The 13,690-nt window shown below is 32.7% G+C and overlaps 4 protein-coding genes across 7 annotated transcripts; 2 read left to right on the forward strand and 2 right to left on the reverse strand.

The window, feature by feature from the left end:
* The first annotated feature begins 1,426 nt into the window (after window positions 1-1,426).
* LOC105460799 (meiotic nuclear division protein 1 homolog) lies at window positions 1,427-4,978 on the forward strand. 3 transcript variants are annotated; one of them, XM_011707292.1, is made up of 5 exons: window positions 1,427-1,560; window positions 3,475-3,706; window positions 3,783-3,888; window positions 3,959-4,105; window positions 4,746-4,978. In XM_011707292.1, the coding sequence occupies exons 2-5, from the start codon at window positions 3,480-3,482 to the stop codon at window positions 4,881-4,883; spliced, it is 618 nt and encodes a 205-aa protein (XP_011705594.1). In that variant the 5' UTR covers window positions 1,427-1,560; window positions 3,475-3,479; the 3' UTR covers window positions 4,884-4,978. The 3 variants fall into 3 exon arrangements, with proteins under 3 accessions (XP_011705594.1, XP_011705601.1, XP_011705607.1); XM_011707299.1 differs by lacking the exon at window positions 1,427-1,560 and adding an exon at window positions 1,618-1,875; XM_011707305.1 differs by lacking the exon at window positions 1,427-1,560 and adding an exon at window positions 1,618-1,870.
* LOC105460790 (zinc finger HIT domain-containing protein 1) lies at window positions 1,999-3,174 on the reverse strand. Its single transcript, XM_011707285.1, has 2 exons — window positions 3,017-3,174; window positions 1,999-2,467 (listed from the first exon to the last, which is right to left on the reverse strand). The coding sequence occupies exons 1-2, from the start codon at window positions 3,153-3,155 to the stop codon at window positions 2,145-2,147; spliced, it is 462 nt and encodes a 153-aa protein (XP_011705587.1). The 5' UTR covers window positions 3,156-3,174; the 3' UTR covers window positions 1,999-2,144.
* LOC105460780 (general transcription factor IIH subunit 5) lies at window positions 3,193-5,230 on the reverse strand. The gene is made up of 2 exons (XM_011707276.1): window positions 4,989-5,230; window positions 3,193-3,396 (listed from the first exon to the last, which is right to left on the reverse strand). The coding sequence occupies exons 1-2, from the start codon at window positions 5,021-5,023 to the stop codon at window positions 3,210-3,212; spliced, it is 222 nt and encodes a 73-aa protein (XP_011705578.1). The 5' UTR covers window positions 5,024-5,230; the 3' UTR covers window positions 3,193-3,209.
* Window positions 5,231-7,367: 2,137 nt separating this feature from the next.
* On the forward strand, window positions 7,368-11,901 carry LOC105460820 (cytochrome c). 2 transcript variants are annotated; one of them, XM_011707313.1, is made up of 4 exons: window positions 7,368-7,495; window positions 10,481-10,538; window positions 10,628-10,769; window positions 11,297-11,901. In XM_011707313.1, exons 2-4 carry the CDS (start codon window positions 10,500-10,502, stop codon window positions 11,440-11,442), a joined length of 327 nt encoding a protein of 108 aa, XP_011705615.1. In that variant the 5' UTR covers window positions 7,368-7,495; window positions 10,481-10,499; the 3' UTR covers window positions 11,443-11,901. The 2 variants fall into 2 exon arrangements, with proteins under 2 accessions (XP_011705615.1, XP_011705621.1); XM_011707319.1 differs by lacking the exon at window positions 7,368-7,495 and adding an exon at window positions 7,933-8,056.
* Window positions 11,902-13,690: the final 1,789 nt, after the last annotated feature.

Below are 13,690 nucleotides of genomic sequence, written 5' to 3' on the forward strand. Positions count from 1 at the left end.
AATAAATGTTTATAATATATATCTAATAAAATATAATATCTATCTAATATCTATCTAATAAAATAGAATAAATATTTATTTTCTAATAAAATATATATCTAATAAAACATAACAAATATTTATAATATATATATATATATCTTACCACAGCACGTTTGGTGTTCGTGTCGCGTTAACTGTAGATCATTTGCGACTAAATCGCTACTACTTTTAGAAACTAGAAAACAATATAGAAAAAATTTAATTAATTTCAACATTAATGTACTTATATAACTGTATAAAAAATTGTACGTACTTTCTGCCACGTACAGTCTGATTGTTCATTATCACTTGTTAGCATGTCTTCATTTGAGCATGTATCGTCTATAAATACTTGCATGCTCATATCTAAAATATATCATGTTTGTATATACAGAGTGTCCAAAAAGTTCCGGGACACCTAAATAATTTCTCAATGGTTTGAGATATTGGGTTGAAATTTAATTTAAATAGGGTTACAATGGCAAAATGTAATCTATCATTTAAAAATCACCTTAAAATATATTATTATATATTATTCTGTTCAGCAAACCTGACAGTACACGGAACATTTGTTGTGCTCACTTCCAATCTATGGAGTTGCGTCTCCTTATTCATACTTCATGCACCAATCAAAATTGGATCCGTTATTTCGTGACTCTTATGAGGATCTCTAATTGAATCCAGCCCAAAACAAAAATTGCACGGTGATACCTACTCGAAGACTCAGAGCTCCTACACACTGGACGCGGAAATGCGGGAGCGTCCCGTTTGACCACGTCCCGATTGACCACAGCCACTCACAGCGGCCGGTGCCTAGAGATTTTCCACTGTTCAAGCGCTGTGAGTGGCTGGTGGTCAATCGGGACGTGGTCAATCGGGTATCACCCGGAAATGCTTGTCGCGCGGCAAAATGCGACGCAGTAGCCAATAAACTTATAGCTCCTGTCAGAGATCAAGAAAGATGACACGTCCATTGGCTACCGCGTTGTGTCTTGCCACGCGACAAGATACAACGCGGTAGCCAATGGCCACGTTCAACAGACAGTCTTGATCAGTGAGCGCTCAGTGATTCTTTGTTACGATTGGTTTATTCACTCAGATCCAGCGAATCACCATAAGCGCTCACTCATCTGCTTCGTCTGCTAAACGTGGCCAATGTCATCTTTCTTTAGGAGCTATAAGGGAGAATTCACACCTTGACAGAAAAGCAGAAGCCAATCAGAACTCACGCTGGTAACAAGAAAAGCAGAAAGCAGAAACTGTTGACTATCAGCGCGAGTTTTGATTGGTTTCTGCTATTCTGTTTTCTACTTTTTTTCAAGGTGTGAATTCTCCCTAAGTTTATTGGTTACCGCGTCACATTTTGCGACAAGCATAAGCATTTCCGTGTCCAGTGTGCAGGAGCCCTAATGGATAGGATTCTAACCTTGAAATAGATGAATGAAGTCGTGACCGGTGTGAAGACTGTGAAGACAACATACAACCCTGGTAGGACAAGTGTGGGGCTGACAGCGTTGATAGTGTTGGTGTCAATTTAAGGTTAGTGTATAAAGCTTTATGCATAAGCTTGTGCGTTGCTGTGCATTATGCTACTCGTATGTGTTATGCTTTATACAGAAGTCTGTGCTTCCCGCCTTTATACTTACGTTACTAACCTCACAATGCACACAACTGTCAAAACATGCAATGGCAGTTGACAACCAATTGATGGAAAAGCGACAATAAATTTAGAGAAACACACAGTAATTGTCTTTACATGGTCTTTTTTTTATTGCCGAGTGACAACTTGTTTCTTAAACCTTTGGTTTTATGTTGAACGGCATAAATTATTAAAACCCAAGGTGAAAGAGTTAAAGTAAGCAGTCACTTCTTTTTTCTTCTGTTGGAAAAACACGAGCTTAGTGCAGACGTAGTTGTCATAATGTTTTGCTAAAATCTTCTGGCACTGTTGACGTTTTATTTATTGGGCTTATTGGGTATTTTGTCATATTTCTCATGTACTTTATTATAAAAATATACTTTAAAGACAAATCTCTTCCGTGGAGAAAATAGATTTCGAGGTTCATGCATTTCTTCTGTATTTATTTAAATTAAACACTCGAGTGTGAATAAAGTCAAAATTCTTAAACTGTCCACTTCATGCATCTTGTATCAAGATGAGTACCTAGGCACTTGACACAGCAATATCTGGCACCACAAGGTATACACGTATAATTACTGGGGAAACCGCACACCGCACAGAAATGTCTCTCAGGTAAACGGGACGGCGGTGCCTGGGCGCAGGCGTAGTTCGGTGGATTGGGATTCATATTGAGGTCCTCCTCGACGAGCTGGGCGAAAGTCTTGCGAAAACGTTGCTTGTAATATTCTGCGGAACGAGTCTTCTTTTTTCTGCCACTTCTGTTGTCCAATGTTTCTTGAAATTTTGGTACTTTCTTACTCATCACTGAAACAAGAAAAAATATATATTAATTAGCATACGATGTTTCAAAAAGATGCGTCTTTATAATGCATACTAGGGCTGTTACTTTTTACTCACTTCGAATACTTGAAGTTTCAAAGTTTTCAAAAATACATAAAAAATTTGAATTTTCTTAATTGGATCTATATATTTTCTCCATTATAGTTATATATAAATTAATCCAAATATATAGATATATTGAAGTATTAATTCAAATATTAATTAATTGGATCTATATATTTTCTTAATTGGATTGTTTTGATCATTATCTTTCTTTATTTACACATGTATCAAGTTTAATTATTAATTTGTCAGGTTATAATACTTTCAAATTTTTTAGGAATAATTTCATACATATATTAATTCTTTTTATTTACAATATTTGTAATTTTCTGAATAAATTTGTACAAAAATACATTTGCACAAATGTATTTTTCGAAACTTCGAAGGCACCTTAAACTTCGAAGCTTCGAAAGAATTCGAAGATTTTAAATGCCGAAGCGTTCGAAGTAAATCACCAGCCCTAATACATACCCAAGTCGGCATGTGGATCATCATGAAAATTGTCTTGCTCCAATGCTTCCAATGCCTTTTTCTGCCTACGCTTACGCGCAGCGTCATCAAGGATTCTCTTTTGACACGCATCCTTTATTCTACCAGATTCTCGAGCCATTTTTCAAGTTCACAATATTATATCTCAAAAAGTAAATCTCTCGTTTCTTCCTTTTTATACACCCTTTTCTGCCAGTGGGAATGATATCTGATCCATTAAATCATCTACTTTTGCTTGTAAAGTTTCCAATATGTCGGCAGATATGAATAGATGTCTCTCGTCCAGATCTTGAATTATGAATTTCCTTCCTAGCGCAGATGTTTCGTCTAAATGTAGAAGAAACTGCTTCATAGCCGCATCGCTAAACAACATAAACAATTTTATTTGAATTTTAATTATTTTTAATTATTTAATTACATATTTACGAATATGCATTTAGATACCATGTCCAAGAAAAAAGGAGTTTCTCTCGATGAAAAACGTATGAGAATGCTGCAAATATTTTACGAGAAGAAAGAATTTTTCACACTAAAGGATCTTGAGAAGATCGCGCCAAAGGAAAAGAATATCGTGATACAATCTGTCAAAGATGTGTTACAAGCTTTAGTGGACGATGGTTTAGTACGATCTGAAAAAATTGGTACTTCCACATATTTCTGGAGGTTCCCAGGGTAATATTGCAAGAAAATTGTATGGCTCTTATTCGTAGAAAAAAAAACGAGATACTTAAGAAGTAATCTTTTACAGAGAAAATATTACTGCAACAGAACGCAGAATAGCTGATACAAGCAAAAAGTTGGTAGAAACGGAATTTAAGTTGGAGAAACTGAAGGAAGAGATACAGAAGGAAAAGGTAAAGACAAATCAACTATTAATTTATTAAACTTGAATTTCTTTTTACCTATCTAAAATATGTCATATAGGAACTGAAAAATGATTCAGAAGAAAGGAGAACGTTATTAGAAGAAGTGGAAAAGTTGAGGAAAGAGGAACAAGAGATAAAAAAACAAATTGCTAAATTCAGTGGCGTCGATCCAGAAGTAATTACGGAAATGGTTGAAAAGACACAGGTATTATCAAACTTCAGAACGTCTTGTTCTGACAAATATCTGACATTTTTAGAAAAATTTTCATATTTTAAATTTATGAAAGTTTTTAAAAAGTATCTTAAACTTTTTCAGATTTTATAAGTTTTTTTTTTGGAAATTATAAAATAAGAAATCATAAAATATTCCAGAATTCCCATATGTAAAGAATTGTAGATAAGATGTAGATTTTCTCATTTCTAAAAATATTTCAAAATCGTATAAAAAAATCTGAGAAATATTGTTTAGAGAATTATATGGAAATTATATGAAGAATTCTAAAAAAAATTGTTACCAGAGACATTGAAAAATATAATATAAATATGAATAATAATGTAACTTACAATTAGATAAATATGCAGAATTATAAAAAATCCTCCCTGATTTCAATGAAATTACATACACATCACATCACATTATATTTAATTCAACATAATAGACCTCTTAATCTTTTAATGTTTTGTTGTGCTTCTTGTAGCTTTAGATACTTTTGATTATCGTTTCTGTATTCTACCAATTTACACATGACACACAATAGGTATTAGATTTCAGTGAAATCAGAGGAAGCTATTATTTTGTTGATGTCGCTGATATTTGCTCCTTTTTTGTTATAATATTCGTTTAGAGATACAAAGATGCGACCAACATATGGACAGACAACATTTTTTCTATACAGAGCTGGTGCAAGAATAAATTTGGCATCTCGGAGCAGGATCTTAATAAACAATTTAACATTTCCGAGGACTTGGATTATAAAGAATAAATATGATTGTTAGCTGCTCATGCAGTTTGGCTTGGATTATAAAGAATGAATATGATTGTTAATTCAGTTTATCAATAAATTATTTTTTCTACAGACAAGACATACCATTCAACCAAAATGCCCTTCGTCACATTTACCATGTCTTGCAATTATTTTCTTTTTAAATAAATTTGCTGTCGAGTTTGTCTTTCTTCGTAAACCTACTGGTCTCACGTATCTTTTAAAAGAACTTTTTGTCAGAAATTCATTACTAGAAATTCATTAATGAAAGAGATTATGACACCAGACAGTCACAGGACAGCATCGAGCGGTCAAAAACGAAAAAGTAAATAGACTATCCAAGCAAAGTAAATAGAAAGGAAACTCGATATAAAATTGTGATTTCCGGCACGCTCGATGTTACTTTCCGTTGTATGCATGTGCATTAGGCTGGATCCTCATACAGACACTGGCGCTTTGACATTGAACGTGATTGGCGGAAAACGATTAGTGGGGGTAGAGTCCTAGATTATCAGAGAAGCGCGACCGGTGTTACGAGTCCTGATTGGACACGCAAATGGCCAATCATAAGATTGATTTATCGCTATTATAAATGGCTGCCGAATAAATCAAACTTATGATTGGCCATTCGACGCCATTTTTAATATTTTTTAGTACTTTTGCGATACTGCCATAAGCCGGTCTCGCTTCTCTGATAATCTAGGACTCTAAGTGGGGGTAAATAGTAAGAGAATTTTCTCGCTATTTACCCCCACTAATCGTTTTCTGTCAATCAGCGTTCGGTGTCAAGCGCCAGTGTCTGCATGAGGATCCAGCCTTAGGGTGCGTTCCCACTGAGCGCGTCACGCGCGCGTCATCCGTTACGTTACGACCAATCAAAACATCCAATTTTATTGCGTAATTAATTAATGGCAGAAGTACTAGGAATAGAAATATAAGAATTTCAACTTATTAAAAAACGTGTACTGTGAAAAAATACATAATTTTTAATTTTAATTTTTGCAAATTTTTGTAATTTTCCATCAAGTTTATGATACATAATTGAATCTAAGGATAATAAAAAGATAATTAAATAAATTCCCGAGAAAAAAAGTTTAACATATAATTATTGTTTCTTTCCTTTGTAAAATTATTCTTTAATAAAATTGATAATAATAAGATGAAAACATAAAAAATAATTAAGAGTAATTTTTACATTGTTTTTTTTTTACAAAAAAACAAGTTTGAAAAAATAAGAAAAATTGTTTATATATAATTATATATATATTTTTTTAATCACTTATATATGATATTTATATATGAGTAATTTTTCTCATTTCTTCAAACTTTATTTTTTGTAAAAAGAACAATGTAAAAATTATTCTTTTAATTATTTTTTATGTTTCCTTATTATGAATTTTGTATTAAAGAATAATTTTCCAAAGGAAAGAAATACATATGGACATATTTTGCATATAATTATATATATAATTATATGTGGAACTTTTTTCCGGGTTATAAAATCAATGTTATATTAGAAACAGTTTAATATTATATAAATTGTTATATAAACTTCTATAAGATTGTCATTAAATAGTATTCATTGTTAGTTTTTATTATTACTTATGTTTTTTTATTCGCTATACAGTCGATCTTAGGACTCTGTAATAAAAAATCACAAGATAATTTTTGAAATTTATAAAATAAGTTTTCATTAATTATGATTTATATTAAAATTTTTATAATTTTATTAATTTTAAATTTAAATAATTGAAAAATTTAAATGTTTTAAAAGTATAAATAATTAGAAGTACATTAATTATACATATATAAATATATTTTTTTAATTTTTAGATAAAAATTGTATGTTAAAAAATTAGTAGAATAAAGTTATTAGAAAATTGCTGTAGATTTGCCACAGTGTAATAACTTTTTTTTACGTATAATTTTCTTTATTAAAAATTTGCCGCAAAATTACATTTTTTTCCAACTGTTTTACTATCTTTTTGGATAATTAAACGCGGATGGTAACTATAAAAATACAATTTTAAATAAAATTAACTATTGCAAGATATACAGATGAATTATAAAGTACGTATCTAAAAAACATTGATCTATTATAATAAATCATAAAATTAATGTTATTATTGCCTAATTGCTTAAATTTTAGCAATTACTAAACTGCCACGCTAACTCCCGTAAGGCTGTCGGTCTTTAAGTGTATCTCGTCGGTGTTAAATACTATATACAAACGTTTTTACAATTTTAGAATAGTTGATAGCAATCTTTGATATATGTTTAACTTCATTAAATTTTTTTATTAAAAATAATTAAAAATAATTTTCACAATAATTCACATTAAAATTTAATTATCTTTACATAAAAATTTTAAGAATAAAAAGAAGCACGATGTAAAGATCAAATTTCGCGGCTGGTTTTCACCGCCATCTGACGACAACTTGTACAGTCCGTGCGTCGTCAATTGCATCAGCCATTGAAATACCCCGAAAATCGCGCTCGAGGCCAGGCCAGCGGAGCCAGTTACTCCACATCGATCGCGGGCTGCTATTCATAGTCGGACTACAGGCCAGTTGGCTGCATCACTGTTCTCTTGTGCGTGACAGAGACGCGAGGTGAGTATGTTACAAGCAAAGCGAACGAGAGTACGCATCGCACGCGGGAGGCGTTCACGCACAGTGCGTACCCTTTTTCCCCCTTTTCAAATTCGGATCTCCACTCTCCGCCGATCCTGACGTTACCACGTGCTCGCGCGCGCATTCATCTCGGCGAAATTCGATCCGCGAGGTCGAAAGTTATATATGCGCCAAGTCATTGAAATGCATGGACAGAACTGATGTATCCGCATAATCATGGGGAAGGAAAATCGGCCCGCGATTCCCCTCTTCGGCCTCTCGTTGGACCGCGATTCCCCTTCGATCAGAGACACCCATCCGCGTGACCACGTTGAATAGTAGCTACTCACTTACGTAACGCGTGTCTAACCCTGGCCCTGGGCCAGTGTTGGAACGCATTCCGAATGCATTTTTAGGGTCGTGCGAAACGCGCGAGTCGCGACGTCCTTCACTCGGAGGGGGACTGTCACGGGAGGGCTGTCGAGAAACGTGGACCGATTCGCGGTCGAGATTCAAAATTGCTCCGATTTTAGGAAGAACTTCCGGACAATCCCGACTGATGTAATCGCTTCTCTCGATAGTGAAGTCACGATTATCGAAAGTCGTTTATCTCCCTGTTAGATTATGATTTAGAAGACAACGATGCAACCGCGTGACGCGGACTGATTAGTGCGGTTAGATAGAATTAATTATTGGTTCAAAGGTCATTTTTAGAGTTACACGTGTCCTCCACTCCGGACGTCTTCTTTGTCTCTTTACGTCATTTTCGATTCACCCCAAAGGATCTTTATGCGCGATGTCACCGGTCACGCTATAGATTGCATCATCAGATGAGTTGTCGGGTGCGGAAGCCAAAAAATTTTGACAAAACTGACCTTTGTGATCACACTTGAATATTTCTGACCACGTATACACACGTTTCTGTATTTGCTACATTCAACTTGGTTATTACTAGAGATGTCAATAGAAAAAAAACCAAATTGTTTCTTTTTCATAAAATATTTTTTTTTTTTTTTTTTTAGAAAGAAACATAAGCCTCGTTTTTTTATCAAAATTTTGTTTTTTTTTAGCTATCTATTTAATATCTATATTTTGCTTAATATAAGTTAATTTTTCATGATTTTTTATTATTTTATAAATAGTAGATTTAAATTATCATCATTTTATTTTGCGCAGAACGAGAAAGCCAATATATTGATTCTGAAACATATTTTGAAGCAAGGACTTTAATGAATAATTATAATAAATTTTACTTAAGGAAAAGCTTTAGAAAAAGAATTAAAACGATTCTCCTTTTGTAAAAGTTAGATCACATTAAACTTAATTATATAATTATATACTATCTACAATTAATTAGTCGTGTTATCAAAATTAGGACAAAAAAACTAAATTTGTATTTTTTCAATGAAATAAAATGCGTTTTTTTTCTAATGTTTTTTTTACATCTCTAGTTATTACTAACTGAAACCCGCCAAAAGGAAACCATTAAAAGAAAAAAAGAAGACCAATTACGTTCGATATCACAAACATTTTTTTATCCGAAAAACTTGTTGTATATCACATTCGAATGTTGATAATTATTGCACGTCATAATTGTTTCACGATTATTCGATAGTCTGATCTAGCCGTGAGCGCGGTATATTTTGTGTGCTTTTCTACGACTTGTCATATGTGATGACGTATCACAAGGAAGAAAAATGCATTCTACGTGATGCAAGTGTTATAAGTGTTACAATACTTGTGATATCGCGAGTGAATATTAAGCTGAAGATAGAAGTAATTGAATATTTTGTAGAAAAATTACGATAAATATTAATTATACTTCATTGGGAGTTTCATTTTGTAAATTATGCAATTTACAATATGCAGTTATACATATAAACATTTCAAAAACAACTATATGCTTTCTTTGCACTAATTGATGCATCTCATTATTTTGTTCATAAGTATTTAGGGTAAGATTATCAGAAAATTCATAATTTACGAGATATTTCATATTTTATATCAAATATGCCAAAATAATATATAAAATATCTCTGTCATAAATTATTAATTTTTGCATAACGAATGATTTTATATGCAGAATAAAGAATAAAATTATGTTAAAAAAATCTCATAAATTCTATTTAAAAAAAAAATACAATGACCTTTACGTGACCTTTAACAATATAATTCTTTTCGGAAATTGATTTTATTATTATTTATTCCTTTTTTAAACAACATAACTTTTATTTGAAACATTTTTGCTTGCCGAGCTCATTTTTTAAATTATTTTTTTAATAGTCAGTTGGATGGTTTACAATAAGATACCTTGTATAACATAGTTATTATATAATTGCATTGATACCTCTGAAAAACTGTCATAACAGAATCTCAAGATTTATTACAAGTATTTTTTAAACCAATTTAAGACATTGTAAATTAATTTGAGAATATAAAAATATTTTTTGAATATCTGTATTTGAATTAGATACAGAATTAAAAGTTCTTATTCTATATTAAACAACGTTCGTATATATGCTGGCAAAGCGAATCAAAAAAACATTTTTGTTGACATTAATTTTTTTTAGATCATCTTTGCAAATTGATTTTATTATTATTTATTTCCTTTTAAACAATATAACTTTTGTTTGAAACATTTTTGCTTGCCGAGCTCATTTTTTTAAAGATACAGTCAGTTGAATGGTTTACATATCGATAATCGAACATCACTTTCTTATTCTGTGATAATCGTTGGAGGATTATTAGTGTTAATTAGTGTTAATTATTTGAGAGTTTAACTTTCTATTTTAGAACTCTTTGAAAGAATTATTATTTGCTCGCGTTATTAATATTGTTATTCAATAATTATTTTGTTGAATTTTATAAATAAAGATAAAATATTTAATACGAGTAATGCATGTAACGAATGATAATAAAAAAAATCATATGTGTATATTTTTAGCGTACTAATTTTTGTTATAATTGAATGTCTTTTTTTTTCAGAATACAAAATTAAATAAATATGGGTGTTCCGGCGGGTGATGTAGAGAAAGGAAAAAAGGTAATAAATAAGAAAGACAAAAAACAAATTTAATAGCCTTATAACATAAATAGTAATTTATAACGAAATTTTGTATTTCTTTTTTTTAGCTTTTTATTCAAAGATGCGCACAATGTCATACCGTCGAAGCGGGTGGCAAACACAAAGTAGGTCCTAATTTACATGGACTTATAGGTAGAAAAACTGGTCAAGCTCCGGGTTTCTTATACACCGATGCCAACAAAGCGAAGGGTATGTTTAGTTTAGGGCTGTTACTTTTTACTCACTTCGAATATTCGAAGCTTCGACGTTAACTTCGACCTTTCGAAGTTTAAGGTGCCTTCGAAGCTTTGAAAAATACATTAAAATTTGAATTTTCTTAATTGGATTGTTTTATTGATTATTATCTTTCCTCATTTACACATGTATTAAGTTTCATTATTAATTTGTAATATTTCAGGTTATAATACTTTCAAATTTTTTAGGAATAATTCCGTAGATATATTAATTCTTTTTATTTACAATATTTGTAAATTTTTTGAATAAATTTATTATTTGTTCAAATGTATTTTTCGAAATTTCAAAAGAATTTGAAGATTTTAATGCCGAAGCTTCGAAGCAAATCACCAGCCCTAGTTTAGTTATTGATCACATGATACAGTTAAATATATAAATGCACTCTGTATTGTTTAGAGCACTAAAATCACTTTTGTACTCAGAATAAATACACTCATAAATAGTAATCTTATTATAATCCACGCGCGTTACTTGTGTTTTAGGAATCACTTGGAATAAGGATACCCTGTTCGAGTATCTAGAAAATCCAAAGAAATACATTCCCGGCACGAAGATGGTATTCGCCGGATTGAAGAAGCCCCAGGAGCGGGCCGATCTTATAGCTTATCTCGAACAATCGACGAAGTAGGCGCCTCTCCCACGTGCATGCTACCGCATCGCGGAATTCGCGAGGGATGCGAGCGAGCGCGCGAGATGCCGCGTATGGCATGCGAGTCGCGATATTAGTACGATTATCATCTCATCACGTCTTGTCATCTCACTCGTACTGTTCACCCCATGGACTCTCCTCTCGATGGTACTCAAAAGCGTTCGCAATACGTGTTTAAATAGTAAATTGTTATTGTTGATAAGTAGATAATTGCAAATATGTACATGACGTGACAATTGGGTCGGGCTAGCCCCGACTCTGCTTTCTTTCTTCATTACACCGAAGAGATATTCTCAGGAGCGCCATTAACGCCCGCCATGCGAGTGGTTGAGCCACTCTTCCGCGGATCTCGCGTCCTTAATTATTTATTATCATTGTACCATCCAGCGAGTGTTGATCTGTAAATCAAAGACAAAATACAGACTAGGCAATTAAAAATTTGCAGTTGTCTTATTTCTTTCCATTGAATTACGTGAGGTACTGGTACGCTTGCAACAGTCGGATTAAAGTGAACGATCGAGTATTTGCAAAGCGATTAGGTGTCATTGATACGCTATGATTTTCGAGCCTCCGATTAGATTAGACAAGCTTCCGCCTGTGGAGTATTTGAGCATCTTATCACTTTCACGTATTACATTTTTTTCTCATTCTATTATTAGACTTTCCTGCTTTATATTTACATTTAAGGATTTGAGTTGATAAAAGCGGGCAAGGAAGGATGCGGTTAGCGCCGACAGGAAGTCTTGCTCTCGATTGGGGTTTTACTCAATTCCTTGGCGAAATCTCATCGCAGTCGCTGTTAATGTATTGTTCTGATGCAACGTGTTGTACGTGCAACTTACATAGTACTCGAGTAGCATTAATATAATTTAGTGCCAAGTAATAATCATTAAATAGTAAATATACAGCAATCTCGATCATCATCGGCGATACTCGTGAAAAAAGTAAACCGTAAATTTAAAACAAATCACTTTAATTTTCAATAAAAAATAAATTATGATTTTATTATTACTTCTCGGATTTGCGTGCAAAACGCACATGTTCGACAATACTGATTGTGAATTTTAGTACGCGCGTTTACGCGGAGGAATACTTTCACTTTTTATAAGTTTATATAGCTTAATAATTTTTCAGCTTTACAATTTAATTAACACTCCTTGTAAAGGTACAATCATGACGAGTAATTTAGAACCATCCGATCGGGCCGTTTCGAGCGTCGATGACAATTGTGTTGCAAGACTCAAACATAAGACATCCCTGAGGCTGCGTTTGGGTCATGTCTTCAGCTCCAGTGGACTCAAGAGTCCCAAGAGTCCGAAGAGCGTGTCGAATTCACGCGGATCAAGCCCCAGTCACGGCAGTCCTCGCGCCAGGACGAGATATTCCTGGCAACCGGGAACCTACGCCGGCGAAGATAATCGATCGCCCGGTACACCGGAAAGTGGGATCTCGATCTCGTCATCTTCGACGAAGTCGTCATCGATCACGAACACTTCAAGCTCGCCCAAAAGTCCATCCACGCCAAGAAGCCCGTCCTCTTCGATGTGGTACGCCACTAATAGGTAAGTTTAAATCTTTGCGAAAAATTGACGTATCGCACTAATATTAACATCTATTTTACTTAGATGTGTTAATATTACATACGTATTAGGTGTATGCAAAAGTTTTATTCTTTTTTTCGCACGTTTTCACTTTAGATCCATAATATTTATAGTCTTTGTCAAAATTGTCAAAATATTTATCTTTGTTTTCTGTCTTGATCTTTTGCCATTACTCAAGTAAATTTCGGATTCCTTTACGAAAAAAAAAATTAATTGTATCTTATTGTTTATAGTTACAATCTCGAAAGCGCTTTTCAGTTAAAGAATGTTGCATCGATCGGAATAAATGATAATTTGAAGACATTGAAGTTGAATACGCCGTGCAGGAAAATTCTCCAGTCTAATTGTAAACTAAAAATGATTTGCTGGATATGAAAAGCAACATGCAATTTAACGTTGTCATGTAGCAAAATGATCTCATCAATTTACTTGTCCGGTAAATGATATTTTCTGTTTTAAAATTCTTTAAAAACGCAAAAAACGGGAATTTATTTAATTATATCAAAATACTATTCAAATAATTATATCAGAGCGTTGAGAGCGTTGAGAAGAAACTAAAACTTTTGTATATATACCTAATATATTTTTATAATTATATATATATATATATATATATATATATATAT

Source organism: Wasmannia auropunctata, unplaced genomic scaffold (genome assembly GCF_000956235.1).
Source record: "Wasmannia auropunctata unplaced genomic scaffold, wasmannia.A_1.0 LD336101.1, whole genome shotgun sequence".
NCBI classification, from domain to species: Eukaryota; Metazoa; Arthropoda; class Insecta; order Hymenoptera; family Formicidae; genus Wasmannia; species Wasmannia auropunctata.

Bases quoted from the DNA above. Each gene is read 5' to 3' on its own strand.
- LOC105460790 (XM_011707285.1), bottom strand. From the start codon at position 3,155: ATGGCTCGAGAATCTGGTAGAATAAAGGATGCGTGTCAAAAGAGAATC. The intron at 2,468-3,016 runs GTATGTATTAGG...TTCTTGTTTCAG, and splicing joins TGATCCACATGCCGACTTGG to TGATGAGTAAGAAAGTACCA.
- LOC105460799 (XM_011707292.1), top strand. From the start codon at position 3,480: ATGTCCAAGAAAAAAGGAGTTTCTCTCGATGAAAAACGTATGAGAATG. The intron at 3,707-3,782 runs GTAATATTGCAA...AATCTTTTACAG, and splicing joins TATTTCTGGAGGTTCCCAGG to AGAAAATATTACTGCAACAG. The intron at 4,106-4,745 runs GTATTATCAAAC...ATATTCGTTTAG, and splicing joins AAATGGTTGAAAAGACACAG to AGATACAAAGATGCGACCAA.
- LOC105460780 (XM_011707276.1), bottom strand. From the start codon at position 5,023: ATGGTAAATGTGACGAAGGGCATTTTGGTTGAATG. The intron at 3,397-4,988 runs GTATGTCTTGTC...TATGTTGTTTAG, and splicing joins AAGGGCATTTTGGTTGAATG to CGATGCGGCTATGAAGCAGT.
- LOC105460820 (XM_011707313.1), top strand. From the start codon at position 10,500: ATGGGTGTTCCGGCGGGTGATGTAGAGAAAGGAAAAAAG. The intron at 10,539-10,627 runs GTAATAAATAAG...TCTTTTTTTTAG, and splicing joins ATGTAGAGAAAGGAAAAAAG to CTTTTTATTCAAAGATGCGC. The intron at 10,770-11,296 runs GTATGTTTAGTT...CTTGTGTTTTAG, and splicing joins CGATGCCAACAAAGCGAAGG to GAATCACTTGGAATAAGGAT.